The following is a 25,191-nucleotide window of genomic DNA, read 5'->3' on the forward strand; positions in this document are numbered from 1 at the left end:
AGTAGTCATCTTCTCTGACAGGCAGTAGGCAGTAGTCATCTTCTCTGACAGGCAGTAGTCATCTTCTCTGACAGGCAGTAGTCATCTTCTCTGACAGGCAGTAGTCATCTTCTCTGACAGGCAGTAGTCATCTTGTCTGACAGGCAGTAGTCATCTTCTTTGACAGGCAGTAGTCATCTTCTCTGACAGGCAGTAGGCAGTAGTCATCTTCTCTGACAGGCAGTAGTCATCTTCTCTGACAGGCAGTAGTCATCTTCTCTGACAGGCAGTAGGCAGCAGTCATCTTCTCTGACAGGCAGTAGGCAGTAGTCATCTTCTCTGACAGGCAGTAGTCATCTTCTCTGACAGGCAGTAGGCAGTAGTCATCTTCTCTGACAGGCAGTAGGCAGTAGTCATCTTCTCTGACAGGCAGTAGTCATCTTCTCTGACAGGCAGTAGGCAGTCGTCATCTTCTCTGACAGGCAGTATGCAGTAGGCAGTAGTCATCTTCTCTGACAGGCAGTAGGCAGTAGTCATCTTCTCTGATAGGCAGTAGGCAGTAGTCATCTTCTCTGACAGGCAGTAGTCATCTTCTCTGACAGGCAGTAGGCAGTAGTCATCTTCTCTGACAGGCAGTAGGCAGTAGGCAGTAGTCATCTTCTCTGACAGGCAGTAGGCAGTAGTCATCTTCTCTGACAGGCAGTAGGCAGTAGGCAGTAGTCATCTTCTCTGACAGGCAGTAGGCAGTAGTCATCTTCTCTGACAGGCAGTAGTCATCTTCTCTGACAGGCAGTAGTCATCTTCTCTGACAGGCAGTAGGCAGTAGTCATCTTCTCTGACAGGCAGTAGGCAGTAGTCATCCTCTCTGACAGGCAGTAGGCAGTAGTCATCTTCTCTGACAGGCAGTAGGCAGTAGTCATCTTCTCTAACAGGCAGTAGTCATCTTCTCTGACAGGCAGTAGGCAGTAGTCATCTTCTCTGACAGGCAGTAGGCAGTAGTCATCTTGTCTGACAGGCAGTAGTCATCTTCTCTGACAGGCAGTAGTCATCTTCTCTGACAGGCAGTAGTCATCTTCTCTGACAGGCAGTAGTCATCTTCTGTGACAGGCAGTAGTCATCTTCTCTGACAGGCAGTAGTCATCTTCTCTGACAGGCATTAGGCAGTAGTCATCTTCTCTGACAGGCAGTAGGCAGTAGTCATCCTCTCTGACAGGCAGTAGGCAGTAGTCATCCTCTCTGACAGGCAGTAGTCAGTAGTCATCCTCTCTGACAGGCAGTAGGCAGTAGTCATCCTCTCTGACAGGCATTAGGCAGTAGTCATCCTCTCTGACAGGCAGTAGGCAGTAGTCATCCTCTCTGACAGGCAGTAGGCAGTAGTCATCCTCTCTGACAGGCAGTAGTCAGTAGTCATCCTCTCTGACAGGCAGTAGGCAGTAGTCATCTTCTCTGACAGGCAGTAGGCAGTAGTCATCTTCTCTGACAGGCAGTAGTCATCTTCTCTGACAGGCAGTAGTCATCTTCTCTGACAGGCAGTAGTCATCCTCTCTGACAGGCAGTAGGCAGTAGTCATCCTCTCTGACAGGCAGTAGGCAGTAGTCTTCTTCTCTGACAGGCAGTAGGCAGTAGTCATCTTCTCTAACAGGCAGTAGTCATCTTCTCTGACAGGCAGTAGGCAGTAGTCATCTTCTCTGACAGGCAGTAGGCAGTAGTCATCTTGTCTGACAGGCAGTAGTCATCTTCTCTGACAGGCAGTAGTCATCTTCTCTGACAGGCAGTAGTCATCTTCTCTGACAGGCAGTAGTCATCTTCTCTGACAGGCAGTAGTCATCTTCTCTGACAGGCAGTAGTCATCTTCTCTGACAGGCATTAGGCAGTAGTCATCTTCTCTGACAGGCAGTAGGCAGTAGTCATCCTCTCTGACAGGCAGTAGGCAGTAGTCATCCTCTCTGACAGGCAGTAGTCAGTAGTCATCCTCTCTGACAGGCAGTAGGCAGTAGTCATCCTCTCTGACAGGCATTAGGCAGTAGTCATCCTCTCTGACAGGCAGTAGGCAGTAGTCATCCTCTCTGACAGGCAGTAGGCAGTAGTCATCCTCTCTGACAGGCAGTAGTCAGTAGTCATCCTCTCTGACAGGCAGTAGGCAGTAGTCATCTTCTCTGACAGGCAGTAGGCAGTAGTCATCTTCTCTGACAGGCAGTAGTCATCTTCTCTGACAGGCAGTAGTCATCTTCTCTGACAGGCAGTAGGCAGTAGTCATCTTCTCTGACAGGCAGTAGGCAGTAGTCATCCTCTCTGACAGGCAGTAGGCAGTAGTCATCTTCTCTGACAGGCAGTAGGCAGTAGTCATCTTCTCTAACAGGCAGTAGTCATCTTCTCTGACAGGCAGTAGGCAGTAGTCATCTTCTCTGACAGGCAGTAGGCAGTAGTCATCTTGTCTGACAGGCAGTAGTCATCTTCTCTGACAGGCAGTAGTCATCTTCTCTGACAGGCAGTAGTCATCTTCTCTGACAGGCAGTAGTCATCTTCTCTGACAGGCAGTAGTCATCTTCTCTGACAGGCAGTAGTCATCTTCTCTGACAGGCAGTAGTCATCTTCTCTGACAGGCAGTAGTCATCTTCTCTGACAGGCATTAGGCAGTAGTCATCTTCTCTGACAGGCAGTAGGCAGTAGTCATCCTCTCTGACAGGCAGTAGGCAGTAGTCATCCTCTCTGACAGGCAGTAGTCAGTAGTCATCCTCTCTGACAGGCAGTAGGCAGTAGTCATCCTCTCTGACAGGCATTAGGCAGTAGTCATCCTCTCTGACAGGCAGTAGGCAGTAGTCATCCTCTCTGACAGGCAGTAGGCAGTAGTCATCCTCTCTGACAGGCAGTAGTCAGTAGTCATCCTCTCTGACAGGCAGTAGGCAGTAGTCATCTTCTCTGACAGGCAGTAGGCAGTAGTCATCTTCTCTGACAGGCAGTAGTCATCTTCTCTGACAGGCAGTAGTCATCTTCTCTGACAGGCAGTAGTCATCCTCTCTGACAGGCAGTAGGCAGTAGTCATCCTCTCTGACAGGCAGTAGGCAGTAGTCATCTTCTCTGACAGGCAGTAGGCAGTAGTCATCTTCTCTAACAGGCAGTAGTCATCTTCTCTGACAGGCAGTAGGCAGTAGTCATCTTCTCTGACAGGCAGTAGGCAGTAGTCATCTTGTCTGACAGGCAGTAGTCATCTTCTCTGACAGGCAGTAGTCATCTTCTCTGACAGGCAGTAGTCATCTTCTCTGACAGGCAGTAGTCATCTTCTCTGACAGGCAGTAGTCATCTTCTCTGACAGGCATTAGGCAGTAGTCATCTTCTCTGACAGGCAGTAGGCAGTAGTCATCCTCTCTGACAGGCAGTAGGCAGTAGTCATCCTCTCTGACAGGCAGTAGTCAGTAGTCATCCTCTCTGACAGGCAGTAGGCAGTAGTCATCCTCTCTGACAGGCATTAGGCAGTAGTCATCCTCTCTGACAGGCAGTAGGCAGTAGTCATCCTCTCTGACAGGCAGTAGGCAGTAGTCATCCTCTCTGACAGGCAGTAGTCAGTAGTCATCCTCTCTGACAGGCAGTAGGCAGTAGTCATCTTCTCTGACAGGCAGTAGGCAGTAGTCATCTTCTCTGACAGGCAGTAGTCATCTTCTCTGACAGGCAGTAGTCATCTTCTCTGACAGGCAGTAGTCATCCTCTCTGACAGGCAGTAGGCAGTAGTCATCCTCTCTGACAGGCAGTAGGCAGTAGTCATCTTCTCTGACAGGCAGTAGGCAGTAGTCATCTTCTCTAACAGGCAGTAGTCATCTTCTCTGACAGGCAGTAGGCAGTAGTCATCTTCTCTGACAGGCAGTAGGCAGTAGTCATCTTGTCTGACAGGCAGTAGTCATCTTCTCTGACAGGCAGTAGTCATCTTCTCTGACAGGCAGTAGTCATCTTCTCTGACAGGCAGTAGTCATCTTCTCTGACAGGCAGTAGTCATCTTCTCTGACAGGCAGTAGTCATCTTCTCTGACAGGCAGTAGTCATCTTCTCTGACAGGCAGTAGTCATCTTCTCTGACAGGCAGTAGTCATCTTCTCTGACAGGCATTAGGCAGTAGTCATCTTCTCTGACAGGCAGTAGGCAGTAGTCATCCTCTCTGACAGGCAGTAGGCAGTAGTCATCCTCTCTGACAGGCAGTAGTCAGTAGTCATCCTCTCTGACAGGCAGTAGGCAGTAGTCATCCTCTCTGACAGGCATTAGGCAGTAGTCATCCTCTCTGACAGGCAGTAGGCAGTAGTCATCCTCTCTGACAGGCAGTAGGCAGTAGTCATCCTCTCTGACAGGCAGTAGTCAGTAGTCATCCTCTCTGACAGGCAGTAGGCAGTAGTCATCTTCTCTGACAGGCAGTAGGCAGTAGTCATCTTCTCTGACAGGCAGTAGTCATCTTCTCTGACAGGCAGTAGTCATCTTCTCTGACAGGCAGTAGTCATCCTCTCTGACAGGCAGTAGGCAGTAGTCATCCTCTCTGACAGGCAGTAGGCAGTAGTCATCTTCTCTGACAGGCAGTAGGCAGTAGTCATCTTCTCTAACAGGCAGTAGTCATCTTCTCTGACAGGCAGTAGGCAGTAGTCATCTTCTCTGACAGGCAGTAGGCAGTAGTCATCTTGTCTGACAGGCAGTAGTCATCTTCTCTGACAGGCAGTAGTCATCTTCTCTGACAGGCAGTAGTCATCTTCTCTGACAGGCAGTAGTCATCTTCTCTGACAGGCAGTAGTCATCTTCTCTGACAGGCAGTAGTCATCTTCTCTGACAGGCAGTAGTCATCTTCTCTGACAGGCAGTAGTCATCTTCTCTGACAGGCAGTAGTCATCTTCTCTGACAGGCATTAGGCAGTAGTCATCTTCTCTGACAGGCAGTAGGCAGTAGTCATCCTCTCTGACAGGCAGTAGGCAGTAGTCATCCTCTCTGACAGGCAGTAGTCAGTAGTCATCCTCTCTGACAGGCAGTAGGCAGTAGTCATCCTCTCTGACAGGCAGTAGGCAGTAGTCATCCTCTCTGACAGGCAGTAGGCAGTAGTCATCCTCTCTGACAGGCAGTAGGCAGTAGTCATCTTCTCTGACAGGCAGTAGTCATCTTCTCTGACAGGCAGTAGGCAGTAGTCATCTTCTCTGACAGGCAGTAGGCAGTAGTCATCTTCTCTGACAGGCAGTAGGCAGTAGTCATCTTCTCTGACAGGCAGTAGTCATCTTCTCTGACAGGCAGTAGGCAGTAGTCATCTTCTCTGACAGGCAGTAGGCAGTAGTCATCTTCTCTGACAGGCAGTAGGCAGTAGTCATCTTCTCTGACAGGCAGTAGGCAGTAGTCATCTTCTCTGACAGGCAGTAGGCAGTAGTCATCTTCTCTGACAGGCAGTAGGCAGTAGTCATCTTCTCTGACAGGCAGTAGGCAGTAGTCATCTTCTCTGACAGGCAGTAGGCAGTAGTCATCTTCTCTGACAGGCAGTAGGCAGTAGTCATCCTCTCTGACAGGTAGTAGGCAGTAGTCATCTTCTCTGACAGGCAGTAGTCATCTTCTCTGACAGGCAGTAGTCATCTTCTCTGACAGGCAGTAGTCATCTTCTCTGACAGGCAGTAGTCATCTTCTCTGACAGGCAGTATTCATCTTCTCTGACAGGCAGTAGGCAGTAGTCATCCTCTCTGACAGGCAGTAGGCAGTAGTCATCTTCTCTGACAGGCAGTAGGCAGTAGTCATCTTCTCTGACAGGCAGTAGGCAGTAGTCATCTTCTCTGACAGGCAGTAGGCAGTAGTCATCTTCTCTGACAGGCAGTAGGCAGTAGTCATCTTCTCTGACAGGCAGTAGGCAGTAGTCATCTTCTCTGACAGGCAGTAGGCAGTAGTCATCCTCTCTGACAGGTAGTAGGCAGTAGTCATCTTCTCTGACAGGCAGTAGTCATCTTCTCTGACAGGCAGTAGTCATCTTCTCTGACAGGCAGTAGTCATCTTCTCTGACAGGCAGTATTCATCTTCTCTGACAGGCAGTAGGCAGTAGTCATCCTCTCTGACAGGCAGTAGGCAGTAGTCATCCTCTCTGACAGGCAGTAGTGCTGTGTTTGCACAGTGTTGATTATCTCTCTCTGAAAAGTCAGTTCATCTCTTCAAGCTCAGGAAGATTAGGAGTTGTTCCTTAACTGTGAATCCTCAATTCTCAACTCAATCAAATAATTGTAAACTTTAAATAAGAACAATAATTGTAAATAAGAATTTGTTCTTAACTGACTTGCCTAGTTAAAATAAAGGTTAAATAATTACAAATCTACTTGTATTTGTAATAGGCTGTGTAAACAACAGATGTAGACTAACAGTAAAATGCTGACTGTTGGGGTCCTTTCCCAACAACGACACAATGAACAAATACACAATGAGTCACTATAACTTGTCCTAGTCCGTGTAAAACAGCTGTAGAACTTTATGAGGATCTGAGGGCCCATGACAAATCTTTTCAGCCTCCCGAGGGAGAAGAGGTGTTGTGGTGCTGGTGTGTGTGGACCAAGATAATTTCTTAATGTTGTGGTGCTGGGGTGTGTGGACCACGATAGTTCCTTAGTGTTGTGGTGCTGGTGTGTGTGGACCACGATAGTTCCTTAGTGTTGTGGTGCTGGTGTGTGTGGACCACGATAGTTCCTTAGTGTTGTGGTGCTGGTGTGTTAGGACCACGATAGTTCCTAAGTGTTGTGGTGCTGGTATGTTAGGACCACGATAGTTCTTTAGTGTTGTGGTGCTGGTGTGTGTGGACCACGATAGTTCCTAAGTGTTGTGGTGCTGGTATGTTAGGACCACGATAGTTCCTTAGTGTTGTGGTGCTGGTGTGTGTGGACCATGATAGTTCCTTAGTGTTGTGGTGCTGGTGTGTGTGGACCACGATAGTTCCTAAGTGTTGTGGTGCTGGTATGTTAGGACCACGATAGTTCCTTAGTGTTGTGGTGCTGGTGTGTGTGGACCACGATAGTTCCTTAGTGTTGTGGTGCTGGTGTGTGTGAACCACGATAGTTCCTTAGTGTTGTGGTGCTGGTATGTTAGGACCACGATAGTTCCTTAGTGAAGTGGTGCTGGTGTGTGTGGACCACGATAGTTCCTTAGTGATGTGGACACAGAGGAACTTAAAGCTCTCGACCCGCTCCACTACGGCCCCGTCGGTGTGTAAGGGGATGTGCTTAGCCCTCTGTTTCCTGTAGGTGTGTAAAGGGATGTGCTTAGCCCTCTGTTTCCTGTAGGTGTGTAAAGGGATGTGCTTAGCCCTCTGTTTCCTGTAGGTGTGTAAGGGGATGTGCTTAGCCCTCTGTTTCCTGTAGGTGTGTAAAGGGATGTGCTTAGCCCTCTGTTTCCTGTAGGTGTGTAAGGGGATGTGCTTAGCCCTCTGTTTCCTGTAGGTGTGTAAGGGGATGTGCTTAGCCCTCTGTTTCCTGTAGGTGTGTAAGGGGATGTGCTTAGTCATCTGTTTCCTGTAGGTGTGTAAGGGGATGTGCTTAGCCCTCTGTTTCCTGTAGGTGTGTAAGGGGATGTGCTTAGCCCTTTGTTTCCTGTAGGTGTGTAAGGGGATGTGCTTAGCCCTCTGTTTCCTGTAGGTGTGTAAGGGGATGTGCTTAGCCCTCTGTTTCCTGTAGGTTTGTAGAGGGATGTGCTTAGCCCTCTGTTTCCTGTAGGTGTGTAAGGGGATGTGCTTAGCCCTCTGTTTCCTGTAGGTGTGTAAAGGGATGTGCTTAGCCCTCTGTTTCCTGTTGTCCACTGTCAACTCCTTTGTCTTGCTGACGTTGAGGGACAGGTTGTTGTCCTGACACCACACTGACCTCCTCCCTATAGGCTGTCTCTCTTAATTAAAAAAACAAAAAAATAAAACAATTTGAAAACATACAAAGACAATCAACATTTACTACATTAATTTCTACCTCACAGTAATATTTTCTCTCCTTTCTCTTCCTGTCACGCACTGACCTTGGAGATCCTTTTTATGTCTCTATTTGGTTTGGTCAGGGTGTGAGTTGGGGTGAGCATTCTATATTTGGATATCTCCAGTACTTCTAATATTTTATGGCTTCAAATTGTACTATTTCTGTTTTGTCTGTCAAGCCCACATTATTTTTTCTCAATATTTATGTTAATAATTGTTAGAGGAATTCTAAATTCCTATATGTTTTGTAGCCAAAACCAAATTCACACTATCTATTTCATAATAAGTTGTAAGTTTATCATTTGCATGAAATAGCAAGAGACCAGTCTTAAAAACAAGTTCAGCATTTATTCTTGATGAGTACTGGCCCAAAATACAAAGAACATTACATTTTAAAGAGAGAAGATAAAAATGACGTCATCAGTTCTCACACTCTCTCCGATCCACACAATAGCACAGTGTCTTCAGGTCTGGAGATTGTCTCCTACTCCCCTCATAAAGCAAACATTCCAATCTGTCTAAAAGACATACTCTCCTCCACTAATGGAACATCAATGGAACATCAAAGAACATTCTTATCTGTCTAAAGAGATATACCCTCCTTCTCCCTTAAACCCGCAAGGTACAGACAATTCATTCGTTTTACCTACATTTTCACTCCTAGTTTAACCAAAAACCCATACATTTCATACCACAACATAATAGTATTAAAATGAATGGTTCTAATTTAAATGTATACATAATTAATCATTTCAACTATAATTTCCTCCAACAATAATACATTTTATTCATCTTTCCATGTGGACCACTTTATTGGTGAATTCTGGAAAAGGCTATCCAAGGATTGTTCCAGAAGGTTGTGTTTTTTAGGGAGGGATTGTCACGTTCTGACCTTTATTTCCTTTGTTTTGTCTTTATTTAATATGGTCAGGGTGTGAGTTGGGGTGGGCAGTCTGTTTGTTTTTCTATGACTTGGGTATTTCTATGTTTCGGCCTAGTATGGTTCTCAATCAGAGGCAGGTGTAATTAGTTGTCTCTAATTGAGAATCATACTTAGGTAGCCTGGGTTTCATTGTGTGTTGGTGGGTGATTGTTCCTGTCTCTGTGTTTGCACCAGATAGGACTGTTTGGGGTTTTTCACGTTTCTTGTTTTTGTATTCAGTTGTTCATGTGTACATTTGTGTATTAAAAGAACCATGGACATTTACCACGCCGCATATTGGTCCTCTGATCCTTTTCGCCTCTCCTCTTCGGAAGAAATCCCTTACAGGGATATTGGTTCTGGTTGAATCTGTTTAATTTTCTTCTATATTGTTTAGTGTTCTATATTGTTGTAGTGTTCTATATTGTTGTAGTGTTCTATATTGTTGTAGTGTTCTATATTGTTCTGATGTTCTATATTGTTGTAGTGTTCTATATTGTTGTAGTGTTCTATATTGTTGTAGTGTTCTATATTGTTCTGATGTTCGATATTGTTGTAGTGTTCTATATTGTTGTAGTGTTCTATATTGTTGTAGTGTTCTATATTGTTATATTGTTCTATATTGTTCTAGTGTCCTTAACTATGAAGTCGTTGATGTTCTTAGCTCCGTCCTTTGATAACAGACACATGGAAAGACTCTGGCGATGAACATGTTCATCTTCAATATGTTCCCATTGTTCCTCTTTAATGCATTTAATTATATGGCGCAATTAAAAGTCTTGGGTAGCAAGTTGATACAATTCCAAGTCTGGAAGGTTAAAACCACCCCTCAGACTTAGGGGTATATCAAACGTTCCATTTGATTCTAGGACTTTTATCTGTCCATATAAAGTATGTTAAGGCTGAGTATAGTCTGAATGTCTTCAGGGTTTTATCTGTCCATGTTAAGGCTGAGTATATTCTGAATGTCTTCAGGGTTTTATCTGTCCATGTTAAGGCTGAGTATAGTCTGAATGTCTTCAGGGTTTTATCTGTCCATGTCATGTCTTGTTATGTCTGTTCCTGTCCTTTCTCTTCACTCTGTCTCTCTCTGCTGGTCTTTTTAGGTTACCTTCTCTGTCTCTCATTCTTCAGCTGTTCTACATCTCCTCTAACTAGCTCATTCACTCTTTCACACCTGTTCTCTCTTTCCCCTCTGATTAGGTCTCTATTTCTCTCTCTGTTCCTGCTACTTTCAGTGTCTGATTCTTGTTTGTGTTTTTTGATGCCAGAAGCAAGCTGTCGTCCCGTTTGCTTCCACCTTGTCCTATCCTGTCGGAGTCTGCCTGGCAGGTGCATCCTGCATTATACTACGTTCTTTTGTTCCATTGACTACGTTGGAAGAGGATTTATGCCATTCCTGTTTTTTCATTAAAGAACTCTGTTTTCTGTTAAAACCGCTTTTGGGTCTTCACTCAAGTACATAACAGAAGAATCAGACCAAGAATGGACCCAGCGGCTCCGGACCCTTTTCACTCCGCCGTCGAGATCCAGGGAGCGATGCTAGGCAGACACGAGGAGGAGTTGTCTGCTGCTCGACATGCCGTTGAGACCCTGGCCGTCCAAGTCTCCGACCTCACAAGACAGGTTCACCAACTCCACCTCGATCCACCGCCCACTTCCAGGGTTTCCGAGTCTCCAGAGCCCAGGATCAACAACCCGCCGTGTTACTCTGGGGAGCCCACTGAGTGCCGCTCATTCCTCACTCAGTGTGATGTGGTGTTCTCTCTCCAGCCCAACACTTACTCCAGGAGCGCAGCCCGCATCGCCTACGTCATTTCTCTCCTTACCGGACGGGCGCGTGAGTGGGGCACGGCAATCTGGGAGGCGAGGGCTGAGTGTATTAACCAGTATCAGGACTTTAAGGAGGAGATGATACGGGTTTTTGACCGTTCTGTTTTTGGCGAGGAGGCTTCCAGGGCCCTGTCTTCCCTATGTCAGGGGAATAGATCCATAACGGATTATTCTATTGAGTTTCGCACTCTCGCTGCCTCTAGTGACTGGAACGAGCCGGCTTTGCTCGCTCGTTTTCTGGAGGGTCTCCTCGTCGAGGTTAAGGATGAGATCCTCTCCCGGGAGGTTCCTTCCTGTCTGGACTCCTTAATAGCTCTCGCTATTCGCATAGAGCGACGGTTTGATCTTCGTCGCCGAGCTCGTGGAAAGGAGCTCGCGTTCTCCGTTGCTCCCCTCTCCACATCACTGCCACCTGCCGCATCACTGCCACCCTCCTCCGCCGGCTCGGATGCTGAGCCTATGCAGCTGGGGGTATCCGCATCTCGGCCAAGGAGAAGGAACGGAGAATCACCAATCGCCTCTGTCTCTACTGCGGCTCCGCTGGTCATTTTGTCACCTCATGTCCAGTAAAAGCCAGAGCTCATCAGTAAAGGGAGGGCTACTGGTGAGCGCAACTACTCAGGCCTCTCCTTCTGGATCACGCACTACCTTTCCGGTCCATCTCCGCTGGCCCGGTTCATCTGCTTCCTGCAGTGCCTTGATAGACTCTGGGGCGGAGGGCTGTTTTATGGACGAGACCTGGGCTCGGGAACATGACATTCCTCTCAGACAGTTAGGGAGCCCACGGCCTTGTTCGCTTTAGATGGTAGTTCTCTCCCCAAGATTCAGCGTGAGACGCTGCCTTTAACCCTCACTGTCTCTGGTAATCATAGCGAAACCATTTCTTTTTTAATTTTTCGTTCACCTTTTACACCTGTTGTTTTGGGTCATCCCTGGCTAGTGCGCCATAACCCTTCTATTAATTGGTCTAGTAATTCTATCCTATCCTGGAATGTTTCTTGTCATGTGACCTGTTTAATGTCTGCTATCCCTCCTGTTTCCTCTGTCTCTACTTCACAGGAGGAGCCTGGCGATTTGACAGGGGTGCCGGAGGAGTATCACGATCTGCGCACGGTGTTCAGTCGTTCCAAGGCCACTTTCTCCCTCCACACCGGTCGTATGACTGTAGTATTGATCTCCTTCCGGGAACTACTCCCCCCGGGGTAGATTATACTCTCTGTCGGCTCCCGAACGTAAGGCTCTCGAGGATTATTTGTCGGTTTCGCTCAACGCCGGTACCATAGTCTCCTCCTCCTCTCCCGCCGGAGCCGGGTTTTTTTTTGTTCAGAAGAAGGACAGGTCCCTGCGCCCATGCGTGGATTATCGAGGGCTGAATGACATAACAGTTAAGAATCGTTATCCGCTTCCTCTTATGTCTTCAGCCTTCGAGATCCTGCAGGGAGCCAGGTTTTTCACCAAATTGGACCTTCGTAACGCCTACCATCTCGTGCGCATCAGGGAGGGGGACGAGTGGAAGACGGCGTTTAACACTCCGTTAGGGCACTTTGAATACCGGGTTCTTCCTTTCGGCCTCGTTAACGCTCCAGCTGTCTTTCAGGCACTAGTTAACGACGTCCTGAGAGACATGCTGAACATTTTTGTTTTCGTTTACATGGACGATATCCTGATTTTTCTCCGTCTCTCTCGATTCATGTTCAGCACGTGCGACGCGTCCTCCAGCGCCTTTTGGAGAACTGTCTTTATGTGAAGGCTGAGAAGTGCATTTTTCATGCCGCCTCTGTCCCTTTTCTCGGTTCCGTTATTTCCGCTGAGGGCATTAAGATGGATCCCGCTAAGGTCCAGGCTGTCATTGATTGGCCCGTTCCTAAGTCACGCGTCGAGCTGCAGCGCTTTCTGGGCTTCGCTAATTTCTATCGTCGTTTCATCCGTAATTTCGGTCAGGTGGCAGCTCCCCTCACAGCCCTTACTTCTGTTAAGACGTGCTTTAAGTGGTCCGTTTCCGCCCAGGGAGCTTTTGATCTTCTTAAGAATCGTTTTACATCCGCTCCTATTCTTGTTACACCTGACATCTCTAGACAGTTTGTTGTTGAGGTTGACGCGTCAGAGGTGGGCGTGGGAGCCATTCTTTCTCAGCGCTCTCTCTCTGACGGCAAGGTCCATCCTTGCGCGTTTTTCTCTCATCGCTTATCGCCGTCAGAACGTAACTATGATGTTGGTAATCGCGAACTGCTCGCCATCCGCTTAGCCCTAGGCGAATGGCGACAGTGGTTGAAGGGGGCGACCGTTCCTTTTGTCGTTTGGACTGACCATAGGAACCTTGAGTACATCCGTTCAGCCAAACGACTTAATGCGCGTCAGGCTCGTTGGGCTCTGTTTTTCGCTCGTTTCGAGTTTGTTATTTCTTATCGTCCGGGCTCAAAAACACCAAGCCTGATGCTTTATCTCGTCTCTTCAGTTCTTCTGAGGTCTCCACCGACCCCGAGGGGATTCTCCCTGACGGGCGTGTTGTCGGGTTGACTGTCTGGGGAATTGAGAGGCAGGTAAAGCAAGCACTCGCTCACACTCCGTCGCCGCGAGCTTGTCCTAGGAACCTTCTGTTCGTTCCCGTTCCTACTCGTCCGGCCGTTCTTCAGTGGGCCCACTCTGCCAAGTTAGCCGGCCACCCCGGCGTTCGGGGTACGCTCGCTTCCATTCGCCAGCGTTTCTGGTGGCCCACTCGGGAACGTGACGCGCGTCGATTTGTCGCCGCTTGTTCGGTCTGCGCGCAGACTAAATCTGGGAACTCTCCTCCTGCCGGCCGTCTCAGACCGCTTCCCATTCCCTCTCGACCGTGGTCTCACATCGCTTTAGATTTTATCACCGGACTGCCTTCATCAGCGGGGAAGACAGTTATTCTTACGGTTGTCGATAGATTCTCTAAGGCGGCTCATTTCATTCCTCTCGATAAGCTCCCTTCTGCTAAGGAGACGGCTCAGATCATTATCGAGAATGTTTTCCGAATTCATGGCCTTCCGTCTGACGTCGTTTCCGACAGAGGCCCGCAGTTCACGTCTCAATTTTGGAGGGAGTTTTGCCGTTTGATTGGGGCTTCCGTCAGTCTCTCGTCCGGCTTTCATCCCCAGTCTAACGGTCAAGCCGAACGGGCCAATCAGACTGTTGGTCGCATTTTACGCAGTCTTTCTTTTCGTAACCCTGCGTCTTGGTCAGAACAGCTCCCTGGGCAGAGTACGCCCACAACTCGCTTCCCTCGTCTGCTACCGGTCTATCCCCTTTTCAGTGTAGCCTCGGGTACCAGCCTCCGCTGTTCTCATCTCAGCTCGCCGAGTCCTGCGTCCCCTCCGCTCAGGCTTTTGTCCAGCGTTGCGAGCGCACCTGGAAGGGGGTCAGGTCGGCACTTTGCCGTAATAGGGCGCAGACTGTGAGGGCCGCTAATAAGCGTAGGACCAAGAGTCCTAGATATTGTTGCGGTCAGAGAGTATGGCTCTCCACTCAGAACCTTCCCCTTAAGACAGCTTCTCGCAAGTTGGCCCCGCGGTTCATTGGTCCGTTCCGTATTTCTCAGGTCATTAATCCTGTCGCAGTGCGACTTCTTCTCCCACGCTATCTTCGTCGCGTTCACCCGGTCTTCCATGTCTCCTGTGTTAAGCCCGTTCTTCGCGCCCCCGCTCGTCCCCCCCCCCCATCCTTGTCGAGGGCGCACCCATCTACAGGGTTCGTAAGATTTTGGACATGCGCCCTCGGGGCCGTGGTCATCAGTGCCTAGTGGATTGGGAGGGGTACGGTCCTGAGGAGAGGAGTTGGGTTCCCTCTCGGGACGTGCTGGACCGTTCGCTGATCGATGATTTCCTCCGTTGCCGCCAGGTTTCCTCCTCGAGTGCGCCAGGAGGCGCTCGGTGAGTGGGGGGGTACTGTCATGTCTTGTTATGTCTGTTCCTGTCCTTTCTCTTCACTCTGTCTCTCTCTGCTGGTCTTTTTAGGTTACCTTCTCTGTCTCTCATTCTTCAGCTGTTCTACATCTCCTCTAACTAGCTCATTCACTCTTTCACACCTGTTCTCTCTTCCCCTCTGATTAGGTCTCTATTTCTCTCTCTGTTCCTGCTACTTTCAGTGTCTGATTCTTGTTTGTGTTTTTTGATGCCAGAAGCAAGCTGTCGTCCCGTTTGCTTCCACCTTGTCCTATCCTGTCGGAGTCTGCCTGGCAGGTGCATCCTGCATTATACTACGTTCTTTTGTTCCATTGACTACGTTGGAAGAGGATTTATGCCATTCCTGTTTTTTCATTAAAGAACTCTGTTTTCTGTTAAAACCGCTTTTGGGTCTTCACTCAAGTACATAACAGTCCATGTTAAGGCTGAGTATAGTCTGAATGTCTTCAGGGTTTTATCTGCCCATATAAAGTATGTTAAGGCTGATTATATTCTGAATGTCTTCAGGGTTTTATCTGTCCATGTTAAGGCTGAGTATAGTCTGAATGTCTTCAGGGTTTTATCTGTCCATGTTAAGGCTGAGTATAGTCTGAATGTCTTCAGGGTTTTATCTGCCCATGTTAAGGCTGAGTATAGTCTGAATGTCTTCAGGGTTTTATCTGCCCATATAAAGTATGTTAAGGCTGATTATATTCTGAATGTCTTCAGGGTTTTATCTGTCCATGTTAAGGCTGAGTATAGTCTGAATGTCTTCAGGGATTTATCTGCCCATGTTAAGGCTGAGTATAGTCTGAATGTCTTCAGGGTTTTATCTGCCCATATAAAGTATGTTAAGGCTGAGTATATTCTGAATGTCTTCAGGGTTTTATCTGCCCATGTTAAGGCTGAGTATAGTCTGAATGTCTTCAGGGTTTTATCTGTCCATATAAAGTATGTTAAGGCTGAGTATAGTCTAAATGTCTTCAGGGTTTTATCTGCCCATGTAAAGTATGTTAAGGCTGAGTATAGTCTGAATGTCTTCAGGGTTTTATCTGCCCATGTTAAGGCTGAGTATAGTCTGAATGTCTTCAGGGTTTTATCTGTCCATGTTAAGGCTGAGTATAGTCTGAATGTCTTCAGGGATTTATCTGCCCATGTTAAGGCTGAGTATAGTCTGAATGTCTTCAGGGTTTTATCTGTCCATGTTAAGGCTGAGTATAGTCTGAATGTCTTCAGGGTTTTATCTGTCCATATAAAGTATGTTAAGGCTGAGTATAGTCTGAATGTCTTCAGGGATTTATCTGTCCATGTTAAGGCTGAGTATAGTCTGAATGTCTTCAGGGTTTTATCTGTCCATATAAAGTATGTTAAGGCTGAGTATAGTCTGAATGTCTTCAGGGTTTTATCTGCCCATGTTAAGGCTGAGTATAGTCTGAATGTCTTCAGGGTTTTATCTGTCCATGTTAAGGCTGAGTATAGTCTGAATGTCTTCAGGGATTTATCTGCCCATGTTAAGGCTGAGTATAGTCTGAATGTCTTCAGGGTTTTATCTGCCCATATAAAGTATGTTAAGGCTGAGTATATTCTGAATGTCTTCAGGGTTTTATCTGCCCATATAAAGTATGTTAAGGCTGAGTATAGTCTGAATGTCTTCAGGGTTTTATCTGTCCATGTTAAGGCTGAGTATAGTCTGGATGTCTTCAGGGTTTTATCTGCCCATGTAAAGTATGTTAAGGCTGAGTATAGTCTGAATGTCTTCAGGGTTTTATCTGCCCATGTTAAGGCTGAGTATAGTCTGAATGTCTTCAGGGTTTTATCTGTCCATATAAAGTATGTTAAGGCTGAGTATAGTCTGAATGTCTTCAGGGTTTTATCTGTCCATGTTAAGGCTGAGTATAGTCTGAATGTCTTCAGGGTTTTATCTGCCCATGTAAAGTATGTTAAGGCTGAGTATAGTCTGAATGTCTTCAGGGTTTTATCTGTCCATGTTAAGGCTGAGTACAGTCTGAATGTCTTCGGGGGGGGAGGGGTAATTGGTATTACCGACAGTAAATGTAAAACCTTTGGCAGCCATGCCGTTCTAAAGAGGTTTAGTATACCTGCAAGATTTATGGGACGATTATTCCATTTAATTAAATCTGCTTTCATATTGTTGAGTAATGGAGTAAAGTTATCTTTGTGTATTTGAGTCACGCCTACTCCTGCTCCCTCCCTCCGGCGTTCCACGTTGCCGGTCTACTGACCACTGGTCTTGGCAACTCACATTACTCACACCTGTTCTCCATCGTTAAACACACCTGTTCTCCATCGTTAAGCACACCTGCTCCCCATTGTTAAGCACACCTGCTCTCCATCGTTAAGCACACCTGCTCCCCATCGTTAAGCACACCTGCTCTCCATCGTTAAGCACACCTGCTCTCCATCGTTAAGCACACCTGCTCCCCATTGTTAAGCACACCTGCTCCCCATCGTTAAGCACACCTGCTCTCCATCGTTAAGCACACCTGGTCTCCATCGTTAAGCACACCTGCTCCCCATCGTTAAGCACACCAGCTCTCCATCCTGAAGCACACCTCCTCCCCATCGTTAAGCACACCTGCTCTCCATCGTTAAGCACACCTGCTCCCCATCGTTAAGCACACCTGCTCCCCATCGATAAGCACATCTGCTCCCCATCGTTAAGCACACCTGCTCCCCATCGTTAAGCACACCTGCTCCCCATCGTTAAGCACACCTGCTCCCCATCGTTAAGCACACCTGCTCTCCATTGTTAAGCACACCTGCTCTCCATCGTTAAGCACACCTGCTCTCCATCGTTAAGCACATCTGCTCTCCATCGTTAAACACACCTGCTCTCCATCGTTAAGCACACCTGCTCCCCATCGTTAAGCACACCTGCTCTCCATCGTTAAGCACACCTGCCCCCCCTTCGTTAAGCACACCTGCTCCCCATCGTTAAGCACACCTACTCCCCATCGTTAAGCACACCTACTCCCCATCGTTAAGCACACCTGCTCCCCATCGTTAAGCACACCTGCTCCCCATCGTTAAGCACACCTGCTCCCCATCGGTCATCAGGCCGTATTGGTGTTGAGTTACGTTCAGTAGCATCAGTCATCAGGCCGTATTGGTGTTGAGTTACGTTCAGTAGCCTCAGTCATCAGGCCGTATTGGTGTTGAGTTACGTTCAGTAGCATCAGTCATCAGGCCGTATTGGTGTTGAGTTACGTTCAGTAGCCTCAGTCATCAGGCCGTATTGGTGTTGAGTTAAGTTCAGTAGCCTCAGTCATCAGGCCGTATTGGTGGTGAGTTATGTTCAGTAGCCTCAGTCATCAGGCCGTATTGGTTTTGAGTTACGTTCAGTAGCCTCAGTCATCAGGCCGTATTGGTGTTGAGTTACGTTCAGTAGCCTCAGTCATCAGGCCGTATTGGTGTTGAGTTACGTTCTGTAGCCTCAGTCATCAGGCCGTATTGGTGTTGAGTTACGTTCAGTAGCCTCAGTCATCAGACCGTATTGGTGTTGAGTTACGTTCAGTAGCCTCAGTCATCAGGCCGTATTGGTGGTGAGTTACGTTCAGTAGCCTCAGTCATCAGGCCGTATTGGTGTTGAGTTACGTTCAGTAGCCTCAGTCATCAGGCCGTATTGGTGTTGAGTTACGTTCAGTAGCCTCAGTCATCAGGCCGTATTGGTGTTGAGTTACGTTCAGTAGCCTCAGTCATCAGGCCGTATTGGTGTTGAGTTACGTTCAGTAGCCTCAGTCATCAGGCCGTATTGGTGTTGAGTTACGTTCAGTAGCCTCAGTCATCAGGCCGTATTGGTGTTGAGTTACGTTCAGTAGCCTCAGTCATCAGGCCGTATTGGTGTTGAGTTACGTTCAGTAGCATCAGTCATCAGGCCGTATTGGTGTTGAGTTACGTTCAGAACGCTGCTCCTGTTTTGGATTTTCTTCATTATTAAACTCAGCTTGTTCACCTGCTTCCAGACTCCCTGCGTAAGTTACAAACGATTGCTGCAGATCATGAGTTATTGTTATTCAATTACTTTAGTATTCTGAAAATATGAGTTTTGTTATTTTATTGTTGCAATTTATTAAATTTATGGGTCGGTGATCAGGACTATCTCTGTTGTGTCGTCAGCAAAATGGTGTGTGAGTCGTGCGTGGCCACACAGTTGTGGGAGTACAGAATGGGACTAAGCACGCACCCCTGAGGGGCCCCCTGTGTTGAGGGTCAGCATGGTGGATGTGTTGCCTTCCCTCACTGCCTCGGAGCGGCCCGTCAGGAAGTCCAGGATCCAGTTGCACAGGTTACCTTGGTGTTCTTGGGCACATGGAGTAGGGTGGTCTGCTTTAAACATGTAGGCATTACAGACTGGGTCAGGGAGAGGTTGAAAATGTCAGTGAAGACACTTGCCAGCTGGTCAGCGCACGCTCTGAGTACCCATCCTGGTAATCTGTCTGTCCCTGTGGCCTTGTGAATGTTAACCTGTTTAAAGGTCTTACTCCCATTGGCTAAGGAGAGCATGATCACACAGTTGATCCTGAACTGCTGTTGCTCTTATGCATGGTTCAGCGTTTCTCCCCTAGAAGCGAGCAAAGAAGGTATTTAGCTCATCTGGTAGGCTTGCGTCACTGGGCAGCTCGTGGCTAGGTTTCCTTTTGTAATCCGTGATATTTTGCAAGCCCTGCCACATCCGACTAGGGCCAGAGCTGGCGTAGCAGGATTCCATCCTGGTCCTGTATTGATGATTTGCCTGTTTGATGGCTCGTCGGAGGTCGTAGTGGGATTTCTTAGTGGCCGCTCATTGAAAGCGGCAGGTTTTTAGCTCAGTGCAGATGTTACCTGTAATCCATGACTTTTGGTTGGGATATGTTGTTCGATACTACTGATACTACTGAATCGTAGAACATATTCCAGTCTGTGTTAGCGAAACAGCTCTGTGGTTTAGCATCACGCTTCATCTAACAACTTCATATTGAGTGCGTCACTGGTACTTCCTGTTTGAGATTTTGCTTGTAAGCAGGAATCAGGAGGATAGAGTTGTGGTCTGATTTGCCTAAGGGAGGGAGAGCCTTGTATGTGTCTCTGTGTGTGGAGTAGAGGTGATCTAGAGTTTTGTATGTGTCTGTGTGGAGTAGAGGTGATCTAGAGTTTTGTCTGTGTGGAGTAGAGGTGATCTAGAGTTTTGTCTGTGTGGAGTAGAGGTGATCTAGAGTTTTGTCTATGTGTGGAGTAGAGGTGATCTAGAGTTTTGTCTGTGTGGAGTAGAGGTGATCTAGAGTTTTGTCTATGTGTGGAGTAGAGGTGATCTAGAGTTTTGTCTATATGTGGAGTAGAGGTGATCTAGAGTTTAGTCTGTGTGGAGTAGAGGTGATCTAGAGTTTTGTCTGTGTGGAGTAGAGGTGATCTAGAGTTTTGTCTATGTGTTGAGTAGAGGTGATCTAGAGTTTTGTCTATGTGTGGAGCAGAGGTGATCTAGAGTTTTGTCTGTGTGTGGAGTAGAGGTGATCTAGAGTTTTATCTATGTGTGGAGTAGAGGTGATCTAGAGTTTTGTCTATGTGTGGAGTAAAGGTGATCTAGAGTTTTGTCTATGTGTGGAGTAGAGGTGATCTAGAGTTTTGTCTATGTGTGGAGTAGAGGTGATCTAGAGTTTTGTCTGTGTGGAGTAGAGGTGATCTAGAGTTTTGTCTGTGTGGAGTAGAGGTGATCTAGAGTTTTGTCTGTGTGGAGTAGAGGTGATCTAGAGTTTTGTCTGTGTGGAGTAGAGGTGATCTAGAGTTTTGTCTGTGTGGAGTAGAGGTGATCTAGAGTTTTGTCTGTGTGGAGTAGAGGTGATCTAGAGTTTTGTCTGTGTGGAGTAGAGGTGATCTAGAGTTTTGTCTGTGTGGAGTAGAGGTGATCTAGAGTTTTGTCTGTGTGGAGTAGAGGTGATCTAGAGATTTGTCTGTGTGGAGTAGAGGTGATCTAGAGTTTTGTCTGTGTGGAGTAGAGGTGATCTAGAGTTTTGTCTGTGTGGAGTAGAGGTGATCTAGAGTTTTGTCTGTGTGGAGTAGAGGTGATCTAGAGTTTTGTCTGTGTGGAGTAGAGGTGATCTTGAGTTTTGTCTGTGTGGAGTAGAGGTGATCTAGAGTTTTGTCTGTGTGGAGTAGAGGTGATCTAGAGTTTTGTCTGTGTGGAGTAGAGGTGATCTAGAGTTTTGTCTGTGTGGAGTAGAGGTGATCTAGAGTTTTGTCTGTGTGGAGTAGAGGTGATCTAGAGTTTTGTCTGTGTGGAGTAGAGGTGATCTAGAGTTTTGTCTATGTGTGGAGTAGAGGTGATCTAGAGTTTTGTCTGTGTGGAGTAGAGGTGATCTAGAGGTTTGCCTGTGTGGAGTAGAGGTGATCTAGAGTTTTGTCTATGTGTGGAGTAGAGGTGATCTAGAGTTTTGTCTGTGTGGAGTAGAGGTGATCTAGAGTTTTGTCTGTGTGGAGTAGAGGTGATCTAGAGTTTTGTCTGTGTGGAGTAGAGGTGATCTAGAGTTTTGTCTGTGTGGAGTAGAGGTGATCTAGAGTTTTGTCTATGTGTGGAGTAGAGGTGATCTAGAGTTTTGTCTATGTGTGGAGTAGAGGTGATCTAGAGTTTTGTCTGTGTGGAGTAGAGGTGATCTAGAGTTTTGTCCGAGTGGAGTTGAGGTGATCTAGAGTTTTGTCTGTGTGGAGTAGAGGTGATCTAGAGTTTTGTCTGTGTGGAGTAGAGGTGATCTAGAGTGTTGTCTGTGTGGAGTAGAGGTGATCTAGAGTTTTGTCTATGTGTGGAGTAGAGGTGATCTAGAGTTTTGTCTGTGTGGAGTAGAGGTGATCTAGAGTTTTGCCTGTGTGGAGTAGAGGTGATCTAGAGTTTTGTCTATGTGTGGAGTAGAGGTGATCTAGAGTTTTGTCTGTGTGGAGTAGAGGTGATCTAGAGTTTTGTCTGTGTGGAGTAGAGGTGATCTAGAGTTTTGTCTGTGTGGAGTAGAGGTGATCTAGAGTTTTGTCTGTGTGGAGTAGAGGTGATCTAGAGTTTTGTCTATGTGTGGAGTAGAGGTGATCTAGAGTTTTGTCTATGTGTGGAGTAGAGGTGATCTAGAGTTTTGTCTGTGTGGAGTAGAGGTGATCTAGAGTTTTGTCCGAGTGGAGTTGAGGTGATCTAGAGTTTTGTCTGTGTGGAGTAGAGGTGATCTAGAGTTTTGTCTGTGTGGAGTAGAGGTGATCTAGAGTGTTGTCTGTGTGGAGTAGAGGTGATCTAGAGTTTTGTCTGTGTGGAGTAGAGGTGATCTAGAGTTTTGTCTGTGTGGAGTAGAGGTGATCTAGAGTTTTGTCTGTGTGGAGTAGAGGTGATCTAGAGTTTTGTCTATGTGTGGAGTAGAGGTGATCTAGAGTTTTGTCTATGTGTGGAGTAGAGGTGATCTAGAGTTTTGTCTGTGTGGAGTAGAGGTGATCTAGAGTTTTGTCCGAGTGGAGTTGAGGTGATCTAGAGTTTTGTCTGTGTGGAGTAGAGGTGATCTAGAGTTTTGTCTGTGTGGAGTAGAGGTGATCTAGAGTGTTGTCTGTGTGGAGTAGAGGTGATCTAGAGTTTTGTCTGTGTGGAGTATTGTCTGGTTGACAGGTGGAAAAGATTTCAGTCTCCCCACCTTTGGATGTCCGTTTTCCTCTTGACTTATCCCTCTACCGATCATTGTGGTGGGGAATAAAACGATTGGAAAACTCTCCTGGTAAATATTATGGTCTGCAGATTATCATGAGGCATTCTTACTCGGGTGAGCAGAAACTCGAGAAATCTCTCACAAACTGTCGTTAATAATCAGTATTGTGTGTGTTTTTACAGATAACCTTTTCAGACCCAGAGATAGAGCCATTACAGGGAAGGAGATGCAGCTCCGAACCAGGCAGTGAGTTCCTCCATCTCAATCTCTCATTCTGGCATCTCTCTCGCTCTCTCTCTCCTAGTCCTGACCACGGAGGTGGAAGCCTGTATAACTAACATCTCTGTTCAAAATGGCTTTTATTTTCTCTTCAGGCTTCCTTCTAATAGTGTTTTTCCTCTGCCGGTCCACCTTCTCTCTCTTTGGTTCCATCCCCACATTGTATTAGGCCGATTGATTTGTTGTTGAATCGAGAGATATCATGCCTCAATTCAGTGATCCGGTGGGTGTAATGGGCATAGGTGACCAGGTCTCTACAGGGCTGGTCTAGGTTAATGGAGTCTTCTTCGTAGGTGACCAGGGCTGGTCTAGGTTAATGGAGTCTTCTTCATAGGTGATCAGATCTCTATAGGGCTGGTCTAGGTTAATGGAGTCTTCTTCATAGGTGACCAGGTCTCTACAGGGCTGGTCTAGGTTAATGGAGTCTTCTTCATAGGTGACCAGGTCTCTACAGGGCTGGTCTAGGTTAATGGAGTCTTCTTCGTAGGTGACCAGGTCTCTACAGGGCTGGTCTAGGTTAATGGAGTCTTCTTCGTAGGTGACCAGGTCTCTACAGGGCTGGTCTAGGTTAATGGAGTCTTCTTCATAGGTGATCAGATCTCTATAGGGCTGGTCTAGGTTAATGGAGTCTTCTTCGTAGGTGACCAGGGCTGGTCTAGGTTAATGGAGTCTTCTTCGTAGGTGACCAGGGCTGGTCTAGGTTAATGGAGTCTTCTTCGTAGGTGACCAGGTCTCTACAGGGCTGGTCTAGGTTAATGGAGTCTTCTTCGTTGGTGACCAGGTTTCTACAGGGCTGGTCTAGGTTAATGGAGTCTTCTTCATAGGTGATCAGGTCTCTACAGGGCTGGTCTAGGTTAATGGAGTCTTCTTCGTAGGTGACCAGGTCTCTACAGGGCTGGTCTAGGTTAACCTCTTGAAACTCCCCATCCCGGATTCGGGATCGTGACTAAAGCCTCAGGCTCATTAGCATAACGCAACGTTAACGATTTCTGAAAATCGCAAATAAAATTTAAATAATGCGTTTGCTCTCAAGCTTAGCCTTTTCTTAACAACACTGTCATCTCAGATTTTCAAAATATGCTTTTGAACCATAGAAATTGACTAATTTGTGTAAGAGTATGCAAAGCTAGCATAGCATTTTGTGTAGCATGTAGCACGCAACATTTTCACAAAAACCAGATAACCAAATAAATAAAATAATTTCCTTTGAAGAGCTTCTGATGTTTTCAATGAGGAGACTCTCAGTCACATACCAAATGCGCAGTGTTTCCTGAAAGCGTCTGTGTGTAGGAGAAATCGTTCCGTTTTCTACACTGCGTCTGGCTACCGAAACGAACCGAAAATGCAGTCACCTACAACGTGAAACTTTTTCCGGATTAACTACATAATATCGACCGAAACATGGCAAACGTTGTTTGGAATCAGTCCTCAAGGTGTTTTTTCACATATCTCTTCATTGACATGCAGTTCGTGGAAGCTTGCTTTACTCTCTGTATCGCATGGAAAAATACTGGCAGGTGACTTTTGCGCACCAATTTCGGCGCAGGACACCGGGCGGACACGTGGTAAATGTGGTCTGTTATGGTCAATCTTCCAATGATCTGCCTACAAATATGTCACAATGCTGCAGACACCTTGGGGAAACGACAGAAAGGGTTGACTCATTCCTCTTGCGTTCACAGCCATATAAGGAGATCATGAAAAACAGAGCCTCAAAAATCCTTGTCATTTCCTGGATGCCATCTCATCTTGGTTTTGCCTGAAGCTCACGTTATAGGGCACGCACAGAGAAGATCTTTGTATTTCTGGACACGTCAGAGTGTTTTCTTTCGAACGGTAGCAATTATATGCATAGTCGAGCATCTTTTTGTGACAAAATATCTTGTTTAAAACGGGAACGTTTTTCATCCAAAAATGAAATTGCGCCCCCAGAGTTTCAAGAGGTTAATGGAGTCTTCTTCGTAGGTGACCAGGTCTCGATAGGACTGGTCAAGGTTAATGGAGTCTTCTTCGTAGGTGACCAGATCTCTACAGGGCTGGTCTAGGTTAATGGAGTCTTCTTCATCGGTGACCAGGTCTCTATAGGGCTGGTCTAGGTTAATGAAGTCTTCTTCGTAGGTGACCAGGTCTCGATAGGACTGGTCTAGGTTAATGGAGTCTTCTTCGTAGGTGACCAGATCTCGATAGGACTGGTCTAGGTTAATTGAGTCTTCTTCGTAGGTGACCAGGTCTCTACAGGGCTGGTCTAGGTTAATGGGGTCTTTTTCATAGGTGACCAGGTCTCCACAGGGCTGGTCTAGGTTAATGGAGTCTTCTTCGTAGGTGACCAGATCTCTACAGGGCTGGTCTAGTTTAATGGAATGAGTCTTAATTCCATCAGATACAAGCACTGTCTGGAATGCAGATTTTGGGCAAAATAATAATTCAGTTCAGTCAATTTAAGGATGTGAACTGAAATTCCAGTCTGTTTACTTTCTGAATTGATTGAATTGAAAATGGAAATCGATCCCAACCCTACTGGGATGATGGCCCCCTTATGAAGGACCCTGGGAATTAAACCAGAATATTCTGCCATACTGGATACTGTATGTGTGGGATTATGACGAGTCCTTATTGACAGGAACTATAAAAATCTGCCGGAGGTGAGGAGGAAACAGGAAGAAGAGAAGAGGAGGGAG

General features: G+C 46.8%; 1 protein-coding gene across 1 annotated transcript in view; it reads left to right on the top strand.

The window, feature by feature from the left end:
- LOC135528967 (uncharacterized) overlaps positions 1-25,191 on the top strand; it is a 50,480-nt gene that overhangs the window by 15,478 nt on the left and 9,811 nt on the right. The window contains exon 5 of the mRNA XM_064957942.1: positions 22,417-22,480. Within this exon, the coding sequence (XP_064814014.1) occupies positions 22,417-22,480 (64 nt within the window). The remainder of the gene's footprint in view (positions 1-22,416; positions 22,481-25,191) is intronic.

Source organism: Oncorhynchus masou, unplaced genomic scaffold (genome assembly GCF_036934945.1).
Source record: "Oncorhynchus masou masou isolate Uvic2021 unplaced genomic scaffold, UVic_Omas_1.1 unplaced_scaffold_1065, whole genome shotgun sequence".
Lineage (NCBI taxonomy): Eukaryota > Metazoa > Chordata > Actinopteri > Salmoniformes > Salmonidae > Oncorhynchus > Oncorhynchus masou.